Source organism: Onychomys torridus, chromosome 3 (genome assembly GCF_903995425.1).
Source record: "Onychomys torridus chromosome 3, mOncTor1.1, whole genome shotgun sequence".
NCBI lineage: Eukaryota > Metazoa > Chordata > Mammalia > Rodentia > Cricetidae > Onychomys > Onychomys torridus.
In genome coordinates this window covers 28493335-28518302 of record NC_050445.1, presented here as the reverse complement: position 1 = coordinate 28518302, position 24968 = coordinate 28493335, and the positions used below count along the sequence as shown (strand labels likewise).

Genomic DNA, 24968 nt, shown 5'->3' with positions numbered 1-24968 from the left:
GAGATGATGAGTTAGAGTCCATTATTTTAACACTCATTTCTATAAAGAAGTCATTGAGTACTTTGAATGAGTTTCTCTTACACAACCCACAGGAAGAAATGGCAGCTGAAGTAGCTAGTTTGTTTATTTTAAGTGCTAACTACAAAAAAAAAAAATTAGGTATGTAAAGATAGCTGTGAAAATATTCTAGGATATATTGAATGTCTTGTTTCATTTCTGCAGAGATAATGGATTAAAAGAAGTTCAAGAATATGCCACAAAACTCTGGAGGTTGGAAAAATGGAATAAATGAGGAAACAGTACAAGCTCTAGTGGGAGTCCAGAGGAAACCCTGATAGTGGTGGTGGCCAGAACACGGTGCCAGTGGTGAAGGTGAATGACTCAGTATCCGTACAAGAGCTTTGCAGGTGAAAAAAGAACCTTGCGAACACAGCAGTAACAAAGAAACAGGTGTGTTCTCTATGGCCCTCAAATAGAAAGCTTAAATAACTGAGGAAATAAAGAAAGGAAGTGAGTGAGACAGAGACAGAGACAAAAAGGAAGAGAGAGACAGAGACACAGAGAGAGATAAAAGAAGGGAAAGAGAGAGAAAACAAAGAAACAAAGACTGCTTACAAATAAGAATTTCAACTTTCACCAACATTCTCTATTCCCATTAGAATGGCCATTAGAATAATTAGATGATCTATTTGAATCCACTGTAAAACTTTGTAAAAACATCAAGTTTCTACTTCATTTTATCAAACTCCTGAGTCTAAGCCTGTAAGGACAGCACCCAGAACTCTTTGATTTGGATTGGGATACAGCCCAATACTATATTCATAAGCTTCTACTCTGGTTTCAGGGTTGATCAAACATTATTTCTTCTGGGCCCAAGCCAATGGGTCCTCTTCCTCCTCAGTAGTACAGTCTATTTATACCTTAACCTTTTGCTTCGGGTTCTGTCACCTGATTCCCACCCCCACAGAAAATGTAACCCTAAAGTATGATTCTTCCACAAACAAGGCACCTTAGAATAACTCAATGTAAAGAGCTGTGTCTTCTCAAGTAGCCCAAAACTCTAAACTTTCTGAAGAGTAGCTGATATAAAATATACCTATAGAAAATATCATAGTAACTTCCATTTTAAGTATTATGTCTTCAGAAGTGATGAAACTTAAAAAGAAATTTGAACATTGCTAAATGGTATATGTAAGTATAATGGTCCAAAAGAAGGAATAAACAAGTTGGTCAAAGACACAATATGTTTGGCAAGGTGTGACACTTAGGCTGTATCAATTCCAGCTAACTCTTACATCACCAATACAATAGGAACATTATTTGAGTGGAAATCATAATTATTTTAAGGACAGGTCACAGAGACTTAAAATCATCTTGAGTTTAAGTGTGACATTTGACAGTGCAATATTCAATGTTCAGAGAGGGATGTATGACATTCTAAATCTGTGGGTTTGGATAGAACAATTTTCTAACAGAGATCTGGACACAGGCTGTCCTAAAATGTCAAACTCAAACAGTGCCTGGGGAACTGTCTTAGGATTTCTATTGCTATGATAAACACCATGACCAAAAGCAACTTGAGGAGCAAATGGTTTATTTCATCTTCCATTTCCAGGTTAACTATCTGTCACTGAGGAAAGTCAGGGAAGGAACTCCACCAGGGTAGGAACCTGGAGGCAAAAACTGATACAGAATCCATGGAGGACCATTATTTTCTTATACAACTCAGGACTACCTGCCAATGGATGGGACTGACTTCTTTAGGATGGGTTCTCCCACATCAATCAGTAGTCAAAATAATGCCTGCACAGATTTCCTTACAGGGCAATCTTATGGAGGCTTTGCTTTTTGTTTTTTGTTTTTGTTTTTTGTTTTTTTTTTTTCAATTAAGTTTCTCTTTCTTTGAGAATACATCTAGGAATATATCAAGTTGACAAAAACAGCCAGAATAGGAACCTAATAACCTGTATGGATCAGGTCACACCATGAATGGTGGTGGCCTATTCCGCTCCCACCAGGAAATCCACAGAAAATGTATTAACTGTTCATGGAAAAACAAAGTTTTCTGACAAGTAAACATGCACTCCCAATTTTATTACCTAGCAATACCTCCACATTATTTAGGTTTACAAATTCCTCCCCAGCTTAGTCACTATTAAATATTTGACTAAATACCTAAATCTAAGGAAGACTCTAAAAATTAATTCACCATAATAACTGTTCTGGCTCCAAGTATAGATAAGTTCTCTTAAATATAATTCTCTTGTGAAAATTATGGTACATTTATAGGATGAATCTTCATGCTGCTTTTAAAAACAGTACTAAGGCTAAGCAATGCTATTGAATGCTTAGTGTGAAAGGAAATGAGCATAGAGAAATCCAGGGCAGTACATGACCATGCCCCAACACTTGGGATATGGAGGCAGAAGGGTAGCAGTTCAAGGATAGCTTTAGTTATGTGCAAGACCATCTCAAGAAGCATAAAAAGAATGCAGAATTACCCACCAGAGAACAATCCAGCCTTTAAGTAAAAATCTACCTTATTTCAAGACCTGTACTCTTCTCAATGTCTTTGTTTTCACAGGAAAAATAATAAACTAATTTATTATGTCTTGACACATGTACATAATTTTGAATGATTTAGTCATCCAAATTGGCATAATTATCACCCTGCTTATTGTTTTAGGTGAGAAAACATTTGAAATTCACCCTTTTAGTTACTTTGAAATATACTGTTATTCACTGTTAGCTATGGTCACCTCTGCCATGCCATAGAATCCAAAGTTTATTCCTTCTTATATCACTGAAACATTGTGCCCTCTGACTAGCAACTCCCTCTGCCTCAGCCCCAGCCTCTGGCAACTGTCATTCTCTCTCCACAGGTAAGATCCTATGGTGTTTGCCCTTCTATGCCTATCTAATTTCATTTTCCACAATATTCTTTGAGTTCATGCATACTGATACAAAGGGAAATTCAGTCATTTTAAAGATTGAAGAATATATTGTGTACACATACCCCAGTTTCTTTATTCATCCTCATGAAATAGAAATTTGCATTGATTCCACATTCTGGCTATTATGAACATAAGATGGACCATGACTTTAGGTGATTTACTGAATGTTTGTTACTATATGAGGGCATGAAATATATGTGCATGCAGCAGAAATCATGCTTCCGATTTTAATTTTGATCTTTTCTCGGGTTAGTCACACTTCTTGGTCTAAATGCCAGTCAGAGATCATAAGTCTAGAAATAGATGATCTCTAGTAGATTGTGCTGTCAAAATGATTTGAATGCAGGCATTCAAAAGATCACTTGCTAAGTTCAATATTTATTGGGTTTTGTGTTAGATAGTGCCACCCAACTTTAGCTTGATGTTAATGATACATTCAAGGTAACCTATGCTGAGCTGCAGTGCTTTCTAGATTAGCATAGTAAATGCACCTTCACCCTGCAAAAATCTTCTTGATGTAACCTTGAAATTAGCCTGCTGGTAATTTGTTAAACAATATTTGCATCTGCTTTCATCAGAGAGATTTTTCTTTCCTCAGTGTCCTTGTCTGGCTTTTCTATTTGGGAAATTCTAGATTGATAGAATGACTTTGAAGCATTCTTGCCACTTCAAGTTTTTGAGAGATTTGGAGAAGGATTAAGTTCTTTATTGTTAGGACTCCGGTTTGAAGCTATCTGGTTCCTGGTTTTTCTTTAACTGTACGTTTTCTCACTGACTCAATTCCATCATTTATTGTTGGTCTGAGGTGCCTTAGTCTTGGTAGATTCTATGTATCTAGGAATTAACCTATTTCTTTTGGAGCATCCAGTTCACTGATACATAATTGTTTACAGCAGTTTCTTGGGATCTTTTGGATGTCTCTCCTGTTGAAGGATTTCTTCTTCTAATCCTAATTTTACCCCTTTTCCTGGTTAGTCTAAGAGTTTGTTGATTTTGATTATCTGCATTTTTATTGCTTATTTTTATTTTTTAGTCTTATCTCTGTTGCATTTGTTTACTCTCTGGTCTTTGTTCTTTCTTTCTTTCTGTTCAGTTTGGCCTTAATATTTATTTTCCTAGCTCCTTGAAGTTAACTGTTAAATAGTTTGACTTGACTTCTTTCTTCTTTTTTTTGGTGTGTGCTTAATGGCTATGAATTTTCCTCTGAGGACAGTTTTTGTTGCTTTCTGTATGTTATGTGTTATGTTTTCATATTTTTTAGGGTTGGGGATTTAGCTTAGTGGTAGAGCACTTGCCTAGCAAGCCCAAGGCCCTGGGTTCGGTCCTCAGCTCAAAAAAAAAAAAAAAAAGCAAATTTTTTAGTACCTCCTGTATTGTTTGTATCAGTCATTGGTTATTTGGAGAAAACTTTAATTTTCATGCATTTGAGAATTTTCCCATTTTTTTCTCCTGCTGTTACCATCTAGTTTCATGCTCCTGTGACTAGAGAAGAGCCTTGATACGATCCCAATCTCAGGTGTCTGTCTGTCTTAGTTTCTTCTCCCGTGGCTGTGATAAAATAAGTAATTTGAGGGAAAAGGGGTTTATTTCGGACTCCCAGTTTCAAGTTGCATTCCATCCTGCCAGAGAAGTCAAGACGTCAGGGACTGGAGGCAGCTGATCACATCACACACACAGAAAACAGAGCACTGAATGGTTGCATTCAACTCATTGTCCACTTTTTATACAGCTCAGAATCCTACCTCAATTAAGGTAATCAAAATAATCCCCTCAAAAGCATGCCCACAAGCTTATATCACAAGTGATTCTAGACCTCACTGAGTGGACAATTGAGTTTAACCGTGATGGTTGTTATTTTAAGAACTGTTTACTGTCCTAACATACGATCTCTCCTAGAGAACACTGTGTTTTTGAAGCAAATATGTTTTGTGCTGTTATTCAGTGCTACTGCCAACATTTGCAAATTTTTATCTTTGGGGCTGACAAATAACTGAAGCCTAATCTTTTCCCATTGATTCTGACTGGATGGCCTGTCTGGTAAGGTGGGGTATTTGTGCCTCCTGACTGTTACTGAGTTTCACTCTCTCTCACCCTTCAGATCATACGTAGCTGTTTTATATATGTAGGTGCTCCAGCGTTGGTCACGTATATTTATAATTGCTGTTGCTTCCAGATGAATTCATCACTTTGTTGTTATGCAATAGACTTCTCTCATCTCTTTTACAATTTTTAAATTTGAAATCTGTTTTTCTACATGTTTCACTATACCTTCTCTGTTGTTTTCACTTATCTAGAATATCGTCCATTTCTCTACTTTCAATTTCTATTGTCCCATACTAGTAAATTAAGACTTTTACAGCAGTGTAGCCATATATTTGATTTCTTTTTCAGTCCATTCAATCACTTTACATCTCTTGGTTGGATAACAATCCACTTATGGCAATTACATATAGATGAGTACATTTACCACCACTTTGTAACATGTTTTCTGGTTGCTTTATGAGTATCCTGGGATTTTTTTCTTTCCTTTTTAAATTTCTTATAATTTGGGATTACAGTATAATTACACTATTTCCCCCTTCCCTCGTCTGACAGCTTTCTGTGATGGAACAGTTGGAATTTTTGTTGTTATTGTTTTACACAAATATTGTTGGTTTTTTTGCTTTTTGATTCCCCAGAAGCTCCAATAAAAACAATCCTTTTGTTTCTAGATTTGTTTTGTTATTTTATCCATGTGAGTGTTTCCCATGCATTTATCTATGAGTACCACATGAATGCCCTGTGCCTACAGAGGTCAGAAGAAGGTGGGAGATCTCGTAGGACTAGAGTAATGAATAGTTGTGAATCACCTTATGGATGCTGGGAGCCAAACCACAGTCTGACGCAAGAAGAAAACATGCTCTCAACCACTTGTCCTCTCTCAGCCCCAACAGCTAATAATTATAACAAGCTATTTTAAGCTCAGTGCAACTTAAATCACTTACAGAAACGACAGGGTCACTCCCTTTCATAATATTCATTTCAAATTTTGCATCTTTATGTAATTTGTCTACATTTGTTTTTAATGGTTTTCTTTCTTTTCATCCTCATACTGTAGATCAAATGCCCTTCCTTACCACGCTCAACGTATTGCAGTATGTTGTGTATGGCTATGTACTATTAACACCGCTGACTTTGGAACCTTCTTGTTTTATTTCATTTCCTAGCAGCTTTGGGTTTTCCGCTTAGAGAACACCTTTAGAAGTGTCTGCAAGACAAAAGACACGTGAAGCTCTTTGATTTTCATTCGGGGAAATCTTTCCACCTCCCTTATTTATTTCACTTGTCTGTTTGTTGTTTTTAGACAATTCTGACTTTGTAGCTTAAGCAGGTCTCCAACTCTAGGCCATCTTAGTGCCTCTTGAGTGCAATTGAAGGTGTAAATTACCAAAGTCTCTTTGACTTTGGAAGGACTGTTTGTCGAGGTAAAGGCTCTTAGTGTACAGGTTTTTCCATTTCTTTTCCTACAGAACTTTGTATACACAATTCATCTCTCTTGGACCGCAGGCTTCTGATGAGGAATCTTCTAAGATATTCTACTTATATGACCTTCCATTAACTTGATGTTTCTTTCAGAATCCTTTTTGTTGTTGCTGTTATGGTTGATCATGATATGTGTCAGTGAATTCCTCTTTGGGTTGAATTTGGGTGAAGACTTCACAGTTTCCTGTATCTATTATTGTCTTCCACTAAATTTAGGAAAAATTCAACCATTGCTTCCTTAATTTTTTTTTTTTGAGACCAAGTTTCCCTGTATAGTGTTGGTGCCTGTCCTGGATCTCACTCTGTAGACCACGCTGGCCTCGAACTTACAGAAATCTGCCTGGCTCTGCCTCCCTAGTGCTGGGATTAAAAGTGTGCACCAACTCTGCCTACCTAGTTTTCTTTTCCTATTCTCTATTTTGTAATGAAATGTCCTCTGAATAAACCTGTGGCTTCTTGGTGGTTTCTGGATAATTCTAAAAAGCCTTCTTATTTTTTATTCCTGTCCTTTCAATAATAATCCAAGTGACTTGTGTTTGAGATCGATGATATTTTTGCATGACCAAATTGAAGCTTCAAGTTGAACTTCTTGCCTCAGTTACTGTGTTATTCATCTCTTAGGCTAGTATTATTTGTTTCTCTTTGTCAAATTTTTTACTTTGATCAAGGTTTATTTTCCAGACTTCATTTAATTTTCTATGTGTATTTTCGTGCAACTCTCTGAATTCCATTCAGAATTGGTCTGAACATTGGACCCTGGCTCCCCCACATTGTTGCCTGTCCATTGTATGGCGGCTTCCTATTCTGACTTTCACAAATATTCTTTACTGTAAATTCAGCTTATCTGGCTAGTCTAGCTTAGGGTACCGGACGGATCAGCTTAGAGCAACTCCAAACAGGAACTGCTATAAGGTTCTCTAGTGTTATTAGGGTACTTCCTGTGCCCTGAGATGCTTCCGAGTCAGGTAAGGCCACTGGCCAGAATGTAGTCAGTCAGTGCTCTTCAGACAGGATGAACTCTGCCACATCCTCTGATCAAACAAGACATAGGGCTGTTTCCTCTGAGTGGAGAGTAGTGTGGGGTGGCAACTGTAGTGGGAAAGCTCTCAAAGCAATAGTCAAGGTTTTATAAGGTCTCTGGGGTTGATGTTCAGCTACCAGGGATGAAGTGAGTCAGGTGTACCTGTTCTGGCATTCCAACCTTTGGAACACTCAAGCAGAGCCCCCGCTACTACTCCACAGAGGTTGGGTGAGGACATATTGGCATAAGTTCCCATATTGGCAGACTGATACTTGGCCTCCCCCACTCAACATATTTTTCTCATCACTGTGAACAAATATCTGACAGAGTGACTTAAGCCAGAACTTTACTTTGGATCACAGTTCAGAGGATATAGTTCATCACGCTGAAGACATGACAGTGACAGGAGTTTGCACAATGGCTTTTTCCTGTGTACTGACCAGGAAGCAGAGAGACTCCAGGTTAGAAGCCGGGCAGTACTATAACCCTCAATACTCATCCCCAGTGACCTACTACCTCTAGATGGACCACCTTCCAAAGGTTCTACAACCATCCAAAATGGTGACAAAGTGTTTAAACACGTTAGTCAGGGCGGGGGCACTTCATCTTTGAACTGTAACTTTACAGAAGACTTCAACAAAAGCCAGGGGCTCGTAGGCGACAAGACAGGTCAGGGACTTGAGCCGGGGAGGCTGACAGACTCTGTTTATAGGAAAACTACTCTAGTATCAAGTTTCTCAGTTTTGCACCTCCAACAGTCAGAATACAGCACCACTAACCACTTTTACATTGGTCCATGAGGTGTTCCATCCTCACTCTAGAATCTTAAGATGTCCACTGTTAGATGCATTTCTGTGATGGAAGCCAAAATCATATTCCTAGGGTTACCTCTATGTGTTTTTGAATATTCTGCTGCTCCTGGATAAAGGAGAATATATAGTAACATAAAAAATGCTTGCATCCATAATTCAGCACATGCATATGGGCAGTAAGACAAAGAAATAGCCTTATTATCTTTGTAAGATTAAGAAATGGCCTTATATTCAGGCTCTAAATATTGAAGACTCTGCTCCATGGCCACCTCCAAGGTATGTAAAAAACAAACAAACAAGCAAACAAAAAACATGAATGTGGCAAAGGTTTAGGAAAAGAAAGGTTCTTATCTATCTGAGGACTAGACTTTTTTTATCTGAGGGGAAAAATAAGGAAACACACACGTTTTCTGGTGGTAACTTTCTCTTTTACTTTATCTTAAAAAAAATCTCTTCCCTATATAGCTACACAAGCTCTCTCTTCTCTATAAAGCTTGTCCTATTCTACCCAGTTCTCTCTGCATAAATCTCCTGTTCTCTCAGCATTCACATACATCCTCATCTCTGTCCAACTCTTTACATAAACATATGTCTTAGAATTCTCTTTCCTCAGCTCTCTCTTTGCATACCCAAACACACATTTTAGCATGCACTCACCACTAGCTCATTACACAGCTCCCCTACATAGCTCCACACAGCCCCTCTGTACATCACTGCTCCTTTCACAGCCAAACTCTGGACAATTACAGGTTACATTTTCAGGGTCTGACCCATTCTTATAACCCATAGTAAGTCACACAGTTTTTCTTAGGCTAGGAAGAACTAAGTGAGTAACACTTGGCCAAGCATGTAGCCTGAGTGGTTAACATTCCCAAACAGAAAATGACATTGAAATTCAGGACTAGCAATAAACAATTAGTTGGCTAAACATTGAGCCTAGGAGTATGTGCAGTCAATTACTGTGGGGAATTACGTCTCAACGTAAACAGCCTAGCCTTGATTCAACAGAGACACTTGGGAATTTGTCCTTGAGTATTTTATTTGCAGGGGCAAGTAGTCATTTCTGAAGTCTAAAATTGGCTGTCGTTGTGACTGAGAATACTGTTACTTTCCTGTGTCAATTATGAAAAATATTCTGGTATTATTTCTATTCATCGGAATTGTACTGCTTAAGCAGAAATCATCTCCATGATCATCCACAGTTATATGTGTGCCCAAAGATTTAAAACACACTACCAATGGGCTGTGGAAGGAACTCCACAGCTGTTCTTTTTAGGGAGGTATAGTGGTAGGAGATGAGTAAGTTATATACAAGAGCAACCAGTCATTTACAGTCAGTGACTTCATGTCACACCCATTCACTCTTAGTATTTCAGCTTTCTGATTCCAGACTACTGCCCTTCAACCTCTTCATACAAGTTCACAAGCTCCACTCTCGGATATCTACTTCCTCCAGCAAGCCTCACATATTTCCCAAGGTGAAGTATCATATCAATTTCAGTGCTTACTGTTTTACCACCTAACGTGAATAGCATCCAACTATTATTTTTTAGTTTAGTTGTAACTGAAAAAAAAAAATTAGAACTGTACCCTTAATCCCATTTTCTTCATAAGCCATGTGGGTTTTTCTTCCATTTTGTCATTATTTCTATTTTTGACTATTCCATACATGCATAAAATTGATTGTGATCATATTCACCCATCCCAATACCCCCATCTTATCCACTCCTGCTCACCCTGATCTTATTTTGAGCCAGGCCCCTTCTAGTTACATGTCTGGTTGTGTGTTCTTGTGCAGGTGGTCACAGCTGCTGTAGTCATGTCCAGAAGACAGCATGTCATGGCACTGCTCCCTGTCGTCTGGCTCTCACAGTCTTCCCAACACCTATTCCATCATGTTCCCTAGGCCTTAGAAGGAGGACACAGATGTCCTATTAGGGCTGAGCACTCAACAGCCACTTCTTCTTTCCATTTTGATGAGTTATGAGTCTCAGCTTTACTGTGGCCAATTGCAAAAGCAGCTTCCCTGACCAAGGCTGAAACAATACTAGTCTATGGGTATAAATGTAAATATTTAGAAGGCAGGTTCATTACATGTCCATTTAGTAAAACATCCATTGTAGATTCATTCCTCCACAGAGTCTGTAGCCTCCCCAGCCACAAGATTTTGATCAAACTTACTGTACCTGGCATATATTCTATCTCATGGACCTGGCTACAAATCCAATTAGAAAGAGATTGGCAAGCTCCAGAATGTTTTGTCTAGTAGGTCTTTCTGTGTTATAGAATGCAGGGGCCACAGTTGTATGACTTCTGATGGCTTTTCTCCCCCAATACCCTACATAGGACCTTCTGACACTATGAAAACTAGCCATCAGGGAGGAAGTATCTAGTTCAATTGGTTTGATTTCTCTATGTCCTGCATCCAAAGTGTGTAGTGTGTTCACCAATGGGGTCTTACCGTCTAGTTCTAGTAGGCAACCAAGAGCAATGGAGATAATTTGTATGGTTTTGTAAGCCTCTCAGGACTGATTGTCAAACAACTCAGATGGAGTTTTGGTTTAAAAACCCATGACTACTGGGAGCAGTATTATCTACCCAGGCAGAGAGTACTATCATTCAAGACCTTTCTTTTTTAAGATTGCTTTTATTTTAGTTAGCCTATAAACTGGTAGATTTGAATACGCAAATAGAAACCTACTACTTTGTGAGGTATATGGGTTTTGCTATGAGATTTTTACATAGCACACTAATTTTTAGTAATATATATATATATATATATATATATATATATGACATATGTATATACATATATGACACATCATAGTAGAACTACCTGCTATCATCCAAATAAATGGAGTGCATATTTGTAAGCAAAAGTATATGTTTACATTACTACAACAAACACCAAATGCTACTACCTTTATAAGGAAAAACGTTTTATTTGTCTAGTAGTTTTTGGAGATTGAAAATCAAGCCTTCAATATGTGAGCCTTTAGAAGATATTTGACATCTAAACTCTATCAATGTGCATATACAACAGTTTTTAACCAGTGAGATGGCTCAACATATAAGAGTACTTGTCATTAAGCCTGACAATTGCGATTCAGTCCTTGTGATCCACATGGTGAAAGAAGATAACCAACTTCTAAAAGTTGTCCTCTAACTTCCACACAGCTCTTTTTCACAGCTTTAGAGCTTTAGAAGGATGAAGCTAAGGCACCAGCAGGTTTAATGTCTGATGGCAGTTTAATCTCCTCTTCCAACATGGCACTTTGTTGCTATATTGTCAATGTCAGAAGAGCCAGAACATGAAGGGCTGGGTAGCCTCATTTTAAAAAAGCAGTAAACTTTCTACAAGTCATTGTGATCCTGACACAAATACCAGCTTTTTCTTTGCAGAATTTTTAAACTTATTTTTAAAGAGACATGGGATGCACAAAATCAAAAATAAACATAAAATAAGAGAATCTTAAAACAACATGAAAGAACTACTGTATTAGGTATCAGCTGTTGTAAGTAACTATTATAAAATTATAGTTATTAAAAGAGGATATAATTGACATAGTAAATGTCAGTATAGAAAACACTAGTGATAAAGGAAAGGGTACATGAATGTAAACATTAAAATTGAGAACTGTGTTCACAAAGAGACAGTATCAGAAGAGAACAAAACAAGACAGTGGAATTAGTAATATGCAGAAAGACTTGTGCCAAGAAATAGGTAAGAAAAGCCCACAATTAATAATAAAAGACTAATAAGCCAACAGAAAATAGATAAGATTATTCAGAGAGTGGAATATAGAATATAGAAAAGAAATCAAAGAAGTGTCATTAGTAATCACAAAAACTACAAGTAAAATCATGATAAACACACTATAAATCAAAGAGAAAAACCCCTGATCAGAAAGATGAAGAGGGGCTGGGAGATGACTCAGCAGGTGAAGTGTTTGCCATGTAATCACAAAGGCCTGAGTTTGTCTCCCCAGCAAACACATAAGAGCTGAATGTGGTGCTTGTACTTGGCATTCAGAGACAGATAGATCACTTGAACTTCCTGGGCAGCCAGCTTAACCCAATCAGAGAGCTCAAATTGTGATGAGAGACTCTGCCTCAAAACACAAAGTAGAAGGCAACTGAAGAAGACAACATGGGGTATCTATCTACCTCTTTCCTACACATGCATACAAATACATGCATGCATACATACACACATATACATACATACATACATAGAGGGAGGAGAATGAATTAAACATCAAGGCTAAAGGATTGACAATATAAAATAATGGTGAAGTATTTTGATGTTATCTCCTAAAAATGAAGATGTGCATGTTATACCTGTGTCGTGATATAGAACCTTCTCCAAAGCTATTTCCCTTGCCCTGAATCCATGGCCTCACAGTTCAAGGTGGCCATGGACGATACAATGTCCATTGGACAAACAAGGGTAAATGGCATGTCACTTTGGAGTCTTGATCATAAAATTGCCCTTTGCAATGATTAATGTTGATTTATCAGTTCAGCAGGAATGTTTAAGAGAGAGCTTCTAGATTGGGTTAACTGAGGTGAGTGTGCCCACCCTGAAAGTAGGCTGTGCTCTGCCATAGTCTGGGGCCCAACACTGAACAAAAGTGAGAAAGTGAGCTGAGCAGCAGACTTCATCTCTGCTCCCGAATGTAGATGCCATGTGAGAGCTGCTTGGCCCTCCTGCCAGCAAGCCTTCCCACTGTGCCCTCAGACTGTGAGCCAAAATCAACTTCTCTTTCCCTAAGTCAATTTTGCCATGAGGACAAAAATAAAAGTAAACAACATACCCTCTGTTATCCTCCATTCTAACCTCCTCCTTTTAATGAGATTCTAATGTCCAGAGTGACCTTAGAAATGGGACTAGCCATGCATGTTTCTAAGAGCTGGGGTGCCTTTTAAGAGATTTAATGGAATCTACAAGTGAACTTCTATTGCATTAAGTCATTACAATTTTAGGATTAATCCATGAAGACAGCTAGTATATTTTTGTGTGCACATTAGCATGTACATGACACACATACACACACACACACACACACAGTCATATTCATGTTTTTCTCAGAATGCTTCTGATTCACATTGCAACACTTCAAAAGTAAAACCCCTGTGCTACACATCTCACTGCATCCTTGGTGTGAGCTAAATGCCCCTATGTGAGTCCTGTAACCTTCACAGTCTCACTAGCTAAGAGGAAATAGAGTCATGAGTGTAAGTGCCAAATCCGGATTCTCTTCTATACAGGCTTCAATAGAACCCTTGTTACTTTTGGCTGGATGAGATGAACAAGTTATTAAAACCTGTGTGAGTTTCCCTTTCTAAACTTTATATATTCACTTATTTGTTTTTGAGACAGGGTCTCATGGAGCATAGCTTTGCCTTGAACTCACTACATGGCTAAGGATGACCTTGAACTCCTTATTCTCCTGCCTCCACCTCTCAGATCCTGGGGTTATAAGCAGGCATCAGAAAATCCAATACCCCTTTCTCAACTTATGTATTATTGCAAAGGCTGGTGAGACAACTCAACAGGTAAAGGTTCTTGCTACCAAATCTGAGGACCTGTGTACAAATCTCCAGAATCCACATGATGGAAGGAGAAAACAGACTATCACCCACAAGTTAACCATCTAACCATCATGTACACATTATCACAAGCACAGACAGAAAAAAAGAGAGGGGAGGGAGAGAGGGAAGGAGGGAGGGAGAGAAGGGTAGAGGAAGGGAGGGAGGAAAGGAGGAGATATGATAAATAAATAAATGTGATAAAATTATATATATATATATATATATATATATATATATATATACTATAGGGAGATGAGGGTAGAGAAAGGGAGGGAAGGAGGAGATGTGATAAGTAAATAGATGTGATAAAAGTATTTGTGTATGTATGATAGGCAAATACTATAAGGTCATGGACTCTGGTATGAGACAAGTGATCTTGAAGCCCAGTTGTTCCAGTAACAAACACTGGAGCTCACTCTCATGAACAGGCAATGCAGTGAGTCAACACTCCAGCTGTAGAAACAGATTTCCTGAGTTCAACGTCTAACACCATTCACCATGTGTATTACTCTGAGTTAATGTGAAACTTCAAGGCTCCTCACTTGCTGGTGCCTCTTCCAACATCCTCTATATTTTATATTTGTCAGTGTGTATCCTACCTCTGAAAGAGGCTGCTTATTATTGTAAATGAAAAGTTTCACAGATTGCACAAAACCTGACCCCAAATTCGGCTCCTTTAGTTACTGTCTTATAAACTGTGCTGGGAATTTGCCTTTCCTGTGCTTTGGGTAGCTCATTTCTAAAGCAGAATAAAAATAGAAACCTTCTACATAACATTGCTACTAGGATGCAGCAAGAGACTTTCTAGAGAATGTTCAGAACATTGTCATGCCTACATCTAATCCTCGTGTGTTCTGCCTTCTATAATGCCCTCTCGGAGCCACTCTTTATCTGGTTCCTCTTGGCCCTGTTGGATTTAATGTTACCTTTTGCTTTGTAAATTTAGCCTGAGACAAGCTTCACCTTAGTCCTTCATCCCTTCCTTCTGTGCCAATGTGCACCCCTCCTCTTGAGTCATTTATAGTCTGGTTTTTATCTGTTGCCCACTATGAGCTATCTGCCAGACAGGGCTTCTCAACAATAATATTGGCAAGATGACTCCCCATGGGAGACCTTGATTTGGGGGGTGTGGGGTGCCTTGGGAGGGAGGACTGGGGGGTGAAGGAGGGAGGAGGTGGGATCTGTGGGTGGTATGTATAGTGAGTTGAAATTTTCTTAATAAAGAAAAATGAAAAAATAATATTGGCAAGAGGATGACATTATCATTAACTTTTGTCACAAATTATATTCTGAAAATGTTGTTACATGTCATCTATAAAAATGAAAAAAAAGCCATTTAGCATGTATATGTGTGAACGTGTTTGTGTTTGTGTTTGTGTGTGTGTGTGTGTGTGTGTGTTTTATAAAAACAGAAAAAAAAAACAAAAGGGGAATTATTTGTGGGGAGGAGGAAGAGGAGAAGAGAGCAAGAGAAAGATTAACAGGGAATGCATAAGAGCAATATACAATGATACATATGAATCTAAAATGTCATAATTAAATCCATTATTTTATATGTTCACTATGAAAGAATTAATACAATGAAATGGAGTTCAAAAAAGGCAAAGAATTATGTTGACCTTCTGAAATACATTCGACTCCACAAAGCCTAGCACTTTGTTTGCTAAAGAACAAATGGAACACAAACACAGGGGGATTTACAGATGTGTTTACCAGCTCTCTGATTTTAAGCTAAATCCAGTAAATGAGTAGGGAAAGACCCTGCTGCAGCATGTGCAGGGTTCTGTTTCTCCATTCCTGACAATGCAGTTACAGTGGCAACTGAGGAAACGTGATCCAAAGCTTGCTGTGTGGGGCTCATTGGTGCACAAACAAGATCAGTTTCCAGAACAAACCCCATTGCTGCTGAAGTCAGAATATTTAACTAATGTTTGTCAACCTTTAAATCAAGCTAAAATACCCAGGAACCCTCTAATCAAACATTTAGGTCGGATTATGGGGTTGAAATATGGGTGTTATAGAATTACCGATGGACCATAAATAATCTCACTGTGTTGCTTTATTTTGTAGCCATGATGGATTGCACATGCTACCCTTTACAAACATGTGACCATATAGTCCTGATTTTTTTTTTTTTTTGAAACAGGATTTCTCTGTTATGGCCCTGGCTGTCTTGGAACTCACTCTGTAGACCAGGCTGGTCTCAAACTCAGAGATCCACCTGCCTCTGCCTTCCCAGTGCTGAGATTAAAGTCATGCACCACCACTTCCTTAATTCTAAATTTTTAATCTAATACACAGCTAAACTAGACTCTATAGTCCCCCTCAAAATTATATTCGATAGGCAGTTTTCTGTTTTATGCATGAATTCTTTAAGGATTAAAATGAAGTAGAAACAGACTAAAGTCTGACAATAATGGCATTCAATGCAGTGAGCCTAAGAGATGTATCTTCTTCTTTGTTTTCTGTTCCTATCTGAAACTAATCATGGATTGAGATTCTAATTTCACCCAAATATTTAAGTAAATGTTCTCCTTTTTAGTGTCTTTTCCAAAATACCAGCACCACCTGTGTTAGAACCATCCAGAGAAACAGAATACAGAGGACAGGGGATGGGAGGGAAGGGGAGGAGAGGAGATAAAAGGAGGAAAAAAGAAGAGAGATGGGAGAGGAGAATACAATAAAGAGGAAGGAGAGAGAGGAGTGAAAAGTGCCTCAACATTGTTGTACTGGCTTACGGAAAATCTGCAGGATGACAGGCATTGGGGGTGTGGGAACACCAATACAGCTCCAATTGGAAGATGAGCTGCAAAGAATTTGTTTTTCTCAGAGGGACCCAGTCTGTTCTCATAACACTTTGAATAAACAAGATGAAATGCACCCACATTATAGAAGGGAATCTCTACTGAAATTTTGATGGTGGTCAATTCACATTTTTTTAATACCTTCAAAGCAAAGTCTATATTACTGAGTACTGTCTTAGTCAAATGGACTCATAAAATAATCACACCATCCAATGCTAATATGGCCATTACTTTTTGTTACATATGTTAAAGGGCTATGAATGTTGTAAGTCTCTGTTGGTTTATAAAATGATCTCTTTGCCCTCTATAGATGCTCATAGATGCTCTGAATTCATTTCCATCTGTCTTTCCTGACCCATAGTTTATCAAAGGTGCCACAGATACGCACTTAAGGACAGAGATGTACATTTGAAGAGGGTTATGATGCCGTAAAGAGCTATTTCTAGATTTCCTATGTAGACGTGGTCTAGATTCTTGGGCCCATTTCCTTGGCTAATATTAGCTATGATGATCCTCTGGTAAAGATGACTCAAGTAAATAAGAAAATAATTTGCTGTAAAGAAAGTTAAAACCTGAAAAGTTATTCATGAAGGAGGGTCACTGAGACTGGGTCAAGGTAGAATAAAACCATCACTCTTGGGACAGAAGAAAGTATGTAGTTGCAACTACAAGTCAAGTGAGGAATGATCTCCATCCAGCTTCAGAGAATGAAGAGGTTAGCACAAGAATAAACATGCAGGCCGGGGAATTTAAAAATTCATTCACTGTGAGCATACAGCTAGACTTTAATTTCTCAACACTCGCCATGGTAGAATACATAGATTAGTCTTAGGTAGATGACTTCCATATTCATACCCCAGAGGATCATCCTGGGCTCTTGTAACTCAACAGATGAAAAAAATCTCTTTAGAATAGTTTTAGGTTAAACAAAAGCTTTGAGTTAGTAAAGACAGTGGAGATATGTAAGGAAGAGTGAGTCTCCTACCATTCCATGGGGAGAAATTCATGTGTCAAAATGTCTCTGTGTATAGTTAGGGTTCTGGTACAATGAAGGGAGTCCTTATCATGATCTTCCTCCATGCCTTCTACCATAAAACAAGTGTGGGAAATGACTGGTCATTTTAATGCTGTCAGGTCTGATTTGGGGATGTAACTATGTAAATGACTTCTGTACAATGAAAGCATCATTCTATCCTAGAAACTCCGAGCATCTAGAAAACTTACTTCTCTCCTGAAGCACAGAAGGACTTAACAATCACAACATCACCATGCCATCAGGTACTATAGTTACACTTCTCCAACATCCAGAGAGCTCAGCCCTTCCCTACTTCGCTCAGCTACATGATTGGTAGCTTCTGGGTAACTATGCCTGATCATATTAGAACTCTAAGACATCCTTTTGTGGCCCCTCCCTTTGAATTAACTACAAAATCATCAAGTGAATGTTTTGTATAGCTATGGTTTGGGACCTGCCACCCCAAATGTCCACTGCTTGCCAAGACCAAATCAGCAGTGACTTAAAGTAAGGAACAGGACAGAGAAGTAAATGAGAAAGAAGAAAAACATGCCTGTAAGCCAAGAAAGAGCCTTTAAAGATCTCTGATGCAGAGAAAACAAGGAAGTTCAATCACGAATATTCCAACAATTTAAATGAATGATGATATTTATTCCATAGAAAAAAACAAACTTCTCCTCAACAAGGAAGGACCGTGAGTACAGAGAATGATTAAGTGGTTCACTTCATGGACCTACCTGCCAGCTTTTCTGCTTCCTCGATCTGTATATAAAACCTGTGCTGCACACCAATGACCCTACTGCTCTGGTGTCCTGTTTTCTCCACCATGCACAGCCTCTCACGCCGCTTCAGTGCTGCCATCCTCTTCTTGGTCCTGTGCCTGCAGCTGGGAATCAGCAAGGCTCAGGATAGCACGTGAGTCAAACCCTTCTTTTCTTTTGCAGGAAAGCCATAGCTGGGGTTCCCCTCCTGACCTGGAAGCCTGCACACACTTTTCTGTAGATATTTAGACTGCAAAGATCTCTAGCCTTGGAAGCTTGCATGCATGGACCTTGTGGCAGGTTCCATTCCCTTATTAGGCTTCATACATTCCCTTCACATTTCCTCTGGGTGTATAGGCTTGCCTAAGAAATAAAGCCTCCACTGTATATGAGTATTCCATAAACAATTAGTTTTACTCTCTCTGATCTACACACTGTTCAGAATTTTACTCAGTTTACCTCAAAAAGGTAAAAAAATAAATAAATAAAATAAAATAAAAGTCTGTGAGTTCTAGCAATCGCTTCAGATGTCTTTGGCAGGACTCACTGAGAATGAGAGCTTTTGTCACTGACCCATAGTCTCAGGCTGAGTTAGCCAAACAAGCATCATAGATATTACTCCTACAATAAAACCAGAAGATAAACACTAGGACCTTTAGTAACACTCACACTGAGACCTGGACTACCATACTGACAGTCCATGTTTGAAGAAAGTAGAAAAGTTTAAGGAGTAGAATGAAGTAAGAAATGAAGCCAGATACTGTAGGGGGTGGGGAAGCAGAGTTACCCAATTAAACTGGAGATCTCTACATTTGCAGCAGCCTAGGCTGCTGGCTTGATGAATCATGAGCCTTTGGGTGCTCTGGGAAACTTGGCCAAATGTCTTATCCTAGTGGAAATGTCAAGGTTTTAAGTAGCTCTGATGCAAGCATCCTGAGAAGCCCTGAAGTTCCAGTTCAGATGGCTTTCTTCCCGGGGCCAGAGGGAAGCCCATGTTGAAATAAGCTTTACGATTAAGGTGACTAGGCCATCACAGCTGGCTAACAACTCTCCTGTTTATTATTGAATACCTGCCTTGTATGGAACACTTATCCTAAGAAAAAACTGTCATGGTTAATTGCTATAGCTAATCTGGTCATTTTACCAACCCTAAACTCATTCACAAAACTGAAATTTTGAAGACACCTGGTCTTCATGTATCTTTCCTAGGAACGAGTCCTAGAGCAGTTGGTACAAGAATTAAAATGTAACATGTTTTGCCCTAGGAAATGGAGCTATGAATAATGCTGTCTAAGAATTCCTTTCTACCCCACACACCACCAAAGCACCTTAGCCAAGTTTCTTTATAAAGAAAAAGCAATCCCCTTGGCCCTGGACGGCCTTTATTGACTAGAGAGGAACACTTGGCTCTTTACTTCATCTCAGGTTCTTTTTCTCAGCTGTGGTGTGTTCACAATTACAGTAAGTACAGATTTCCTGTAGACCTAAATAGATATACATTCTTAGGCTATATCCAGAAATCATAAAGTAAGATCTTCAAGGAAGATCTATGAACTCCTCCAGTGTGGAGTTTACATGATTCTGTGGATATGAAGTTCTCTCCTAAGGGTGACTTGACTCTTTCATTCCATTCAGTAGACAAGGAGCTAATAAACTGTATGGCAGTGGTTCTCAGCCTTCCTAATGCTATAGCCCTTTAGTACAGCTCCTCGGGTGTTGGTGACTCTCCCCCCACAACCATAAAACTATTTTTGTTGCCTCTTCATAACTGTAATTTTACTACTGTTATGAATTGTAATGTAAATTCCTGGGGTTGCTGACGGTCTTGGGTGACTCCTGTGAAAGGGTCAGTCAACTCCTCAAAGGGGTCACAGTTCACAGGTCAACTCCTCAAAGGGGTCACGGTTCACAGGTCAACTCCTCAAGGGGTCACGGTTCACAGGTCAACTCCTCAAAGGGGTCAAGGTTCACAGGTCAACTCCTCAAAGGGGTCACGGTTCACAGGTCAACTCCTCAAAGGGGTCACGGTTCACAGGGTGAGAACTCCTGCTGTAGGTTGTTAGGAAATGGCATGAGACACTAGATAGTTTTCTACTTTAAAACGTGTTATTTGAAACTGGAAAAAAAAAAAAAGATGCTCCATTTTAAACAATGTGTCTGTTGCTTAATTAAACAAAGGTAAACATTCAAACCAACCAACACACAAAGCTTCCTGAGGATTTGGATGCTCAGCAGTTAGTTCAAGCTGTGTAACCCCCGCTTTGCTCTGTTCCCATGCCTCCTTCGGGCTTGATGCTTTTCTTCGTGTGCAGGTCTCTGATCTCTGTGTCCTGTTTTTCTCTTCCTAGAAATACTCGAAAAGCACTTTTATTTTATTTAGATGTTCCAAAATCTGCAAGGTCAGGTGAAGAAGTCACTGTGAAACTTGGACTTGAGACAGAATATAGAGAATGCTTAGTGGTGAGTAGACACATGGGACAGTGACCCCAAGTCAAACGCTGATTCCTGAGTTATAAACACGATTGAATTCATCTTTTATGTTAATACTGCGTGATGAAAACACTAAAAAATCCTCATACATATTTTGTTACTTGAATCTGAGAACAATCGTAAGAACTTGTAGCAGGTGATGATTCCCATTCTACAGATGAAGAAACCCCAGTCCGGAAGAGTCTAGGGAGTAAAGGAGCAAGAAAGAAAGAGGAGGAAAACTGGTAGTGTTTGCGCCAGGGTCCGAAGCATGACTGGATTTTGATAAGGGCTTTTGGGAACAGGGTTTTCATAAGAACATCCTGCAACCATAGCCATAGGTTAGAGCAAAGGTAAGAAGAAAACAGTGGTGATCTGGTTCTTCTTCTCCAGTAATACCCCAAGCTGAGCCTGCTTTCCTCCTGCCCTTCCTCTGCCTCCTGACCTGACAAGATCAAATCCCCAGGGTATACAGAAAGGGGTTCCCAGCTCTATACCCTGAACAACCTGAAAATAGAACCCAGCATTACGCTACACTTCCCTACAACATGACTTTCTTAATTCAATTGAGATCTCAAGAACAATGATCAAATAAGAAACAAAATAGTACCAGGAGAAGACCATTCATTAAAATATAATCAAGAAATAGCCTCACCCTGATTAAAGAAAGATTCTTGGATATATTGCAAACATATACCATGGCCTTTATCAATTTTTTCTGTTTGCAAGACAAGAACACGAACTATGCTTGCTAATGTGGGTGCAGGATGGAGGCTGATTCACAGATTTGCAATTTGTGTTTTGTTAGTAATAATCACAGATGACATTGAGAAAAATGTTTACACAAGGAATACAAAAAAGACTTCTGTAATAAAGATAGTTTCTGGTGATGACAAAAAATGAAAGTCTATTTGCACCCTTAAAAAGTTAATATTATAATTGTGTTGAGCTCAACAAAATGGCATGTGATATTATAGTGAATAAATTTCTAATTTTAAGAATCTTGCTTCTAATACAAAAGAGTGAACTTATAAAAAAAAAAAAAAGTCTACCTGAGGAGAAGCAAAAGGGGTGAAAATACTTTAAACAGTAATTTTTTTTTTCAACCAAGGTTTGTGTAAAAGGAAATTTCGTCAGTTTGTTTTGAGCAGCCTCTTTTTTTTGCTCTGGTGAGCCTCAAACTCATTATGAGATCAAAGCAGATGGTTTCCCTGATCCTCCTGCTTCAGATTTTCAAGTTTTAGGATTATAGATACAGATTATAGCCATCCCATCCTGCACCAAAATAATTTGAGAGAGAGAAAGAGAGAGAGAGTGTTTTATGTACCATACATGTGCCTGGTGCCTCTAGAGGGAACTGAATACCCTGAAACTGAGGTTTCACCTGAGCTGCCATTTGGGTGCTGAGAACTGAACCTGGATCCTCTGCAAAAGCAGTAAAAGCTCTTAGCCACTGAACCATCTCTCCAGCCCTCCAAACAATTTATTTTTATTTAGAGCTTTCTGAGGTGGGGTTTGGGAGAGGATCAACATATGACTATAACTATAAAGTATATTTATATTTTAAAACTTTCAAGGAATATATTTCTTTTTATGATTGAACATTGTAAATCCTCTTTTTTATAGTAATTATAATGTTTTTCCAGCTGAATATTTAACAACGTTTAGTCTTGGACTAACATTTATTCATTTTAGAATTAAAACAGAGTAGCATATACCTGTGATTATATGCTTGAATATAATGACCATACAATTCTTTAGGACTGGAGAAAACTTGTGGTGAACCACAATCTTCAGCATCTTTGTGCAACAGACCATTTTCCTGATCTCATAAAGTCTATAATTTACTTAACAGAAAACTTCTTCTAAGGGCAAAATGTGCACTTCATTACATGAGAAACTACCATTTTTAATAATGATAAAAGTACCCAATACAGTAATCTATGTATTTATTAATGGATGGCCCCCAAATCTAACACATATGAAATGCAAGCAAAGTTAAATTCACTTTATAAAGACACTGTCTGGGAAAGTTGTGGCTGGCTCCACTTAAAGAAGGAAGTACTGTGATGGCCTTTGACTTTATACTGCAGGTAATGTGTAGCACATTCACAGGACTCTGATTTATTGTTTTACTCACATAATTTCTAAAAATTCTAACTCATGAAGAGATCTTGTGGCAAACATAATGAAAAGGGAACAAGGCCTTCTCTCAATACCAGAATGGAACTCTCTCTAAGATGTCTGCATCTCCGTGCTGGTAACAGGATGCTAAATGCTAAATTTAAAGGCATTTTCCCCATCATTTTTCACACTTACTGAATTCTATTCACAGGTCCTTCTGGGTAGACCATCTCTAAGACAAAACCTCTATGTTAGGTCCCAGAAACAGGAGTTGATATGTCCAGTGATCTGAGGTCTTAAGTTGATAGACACTCTTAAGTTTGAAAAGCAAGGAAATTGGCCCTTCTGCTGACTCCCCAGGGGAGGCCTTGCCTTGGAGGAAGTAGGGATGGGGGGAAGGTTGAGGGCGGGAGGAGGGAAGGGAGGGGCATCTATGGATGGTATGTAAAATGAATAGAAAATTTTTAATAATAAAAAAGTTAACTAGCAGAAAAAAAGAAAAGAAATTGGCCTCAAGAATTATTTGCTTATCTAATAGTGGCCAGACATGGACAGAGGGAGTAACTTTTAATTTTACAGTTGGAAAACATGGGAGCAAGAGATTAATTCAATTGTTGTAGAGTTAGAAGGGGCTGCTGTGGGTTTTGACCATCACTCTCACAAAGCCTTGTCTTGGCATGTACATTTAAAAAGCTGGGCTGCCATCTCACTGGGTCCCAGAGTAAAAACTCACACAAGTCATTTTTGAGAACTGTAGCTGATACCAAAAGCAAACCTTCCCCAAGGAGATAATCACAGCAGGATTAATCTCCTTGCCTGGTGGATTCACTTACATCCTCCTGAATCTTATACTCAGACTTCTCGGGCATGAGTCTGAAGGTGTGAAGAGGGAAAGCCTGTGGAATGATAATACAATGATGAATATAAAGTCTATGTGTCACTAATCTATCTCAGCTATTTCCTCTCTTGTATTGTCCTCGTCTTCCCATTTTCTGGACTAACAGTAGGCCATCTCTCCCCATCAGGTCAAAGCTTACCTTGTCAGTCCTAAACCAATGGAAGGTAACTTTAGCTTTAACCAAACCCGCTGCCTCTGTAATGATTATCGAGTAACCTTCTACTGGGACTTTCCAGTCCACGGTAAGTAGGAAGAACTACCTGCCAAAGAGAAAACATTAGAAACAAATATGGCCGCAGAACTTCCATAGAGTAGAAAGGCAAGGTGGTGGGTGGAAAGGAAGCCCATGAGGACAATTCCCAGGTTCTAAAGCTGTAGAAAGCTTTGGGTAAGAAAGACTAAATAGGATATTGATTTGCAAATTATTTGAGGAAACTAAATGCCAGGAGGCAGTTACTGGGCCTGGCAGGAAAAAGGAGGACCCTAAAGTGTCTGAGAGATTGTCTTTGTCTTCATCTCTTCCAGAAACTACCAATTTTGCAATAGTTGTTGAAATTATTAAGGAGAAAAACATCTGTCCTGAAGATGTGGCTGTGGTGCCCATTAGTGGAAGCATGTATCACACTTTCCGTGTTGTGTATGTGATCTAATGGAAGCCTCTGATGTCTCTGAAAACCAATGTAACTTTTCTCTATGTAAAACTGACTGGAATATGCATGACAGTGGTTAAATAAAATTCTTACAAGCTTCTCCATGTATTACTTTGTCTTGCCACCAAAATCCTCCTCAAAGTCAGCAAAGTACCCCAAATTTCATACAGTATTCTCTCAAAGAACCATTATTGAGATTTTTATGATTTCTTACTACACATTGATGACATAAAAAGGAAAAGAAGTGCTTGCCACACAGGTGTGAGAACCCATATAAAGCCAGAAATGGTAGCACATATTTGTGATCCCAGTGCTTCTGCAGTGAGACAGGAGCCAGAGACAG

General features: G+C 38.8%; 1 protein-coding gene across 1 annotated transcript; it reads left to right on the top strand.

Annotated features, from left to right (window-relative positions):
* Positions 1-18549: 18549 nt before the first annotated feature.
* LOC118579998 (prolactin-inducible protein homolog) lies at positions 18550-24625 on the top strand. Its single transcript, XM_036181840.1, has 4 exons — positions 18550-18638; positions 20833-20944; positions 24103-24217; positions 24501-24625. Exons 1-4 carry the CDS (start codon positions 18550-18552, stop codon positions 24623-24625), a joined length of 441 nt encoding a protein of 146 aa, XP_036037733.1.
* Positions 24626-24968: the final 343 nt, after the last annotated feature.

Coding starts and splice junctions, on each gene's coding strand:
- LOC118579998 (XM_036181840.1), top strand. CDS start 18,550: ATGCACAGCCTCTCACGCCGCTTCAGTGCTGCCATCCTCTTCTTGGTC. Junction 18,639..20,832: donor AGCAAGGCTCAGGATAGCAC/GTGAGTCAAACC, acceptor TTCTCTTCCTAG/AAATACTCGAAAAGCACTTT. Junction 20,945..24,102: donor AATATAGAGAATGCTTAGTG/GTGAGTAGACAC, acceptor TCTCCCCATCAG/GTCAAAGCTTACCTTGTCAG.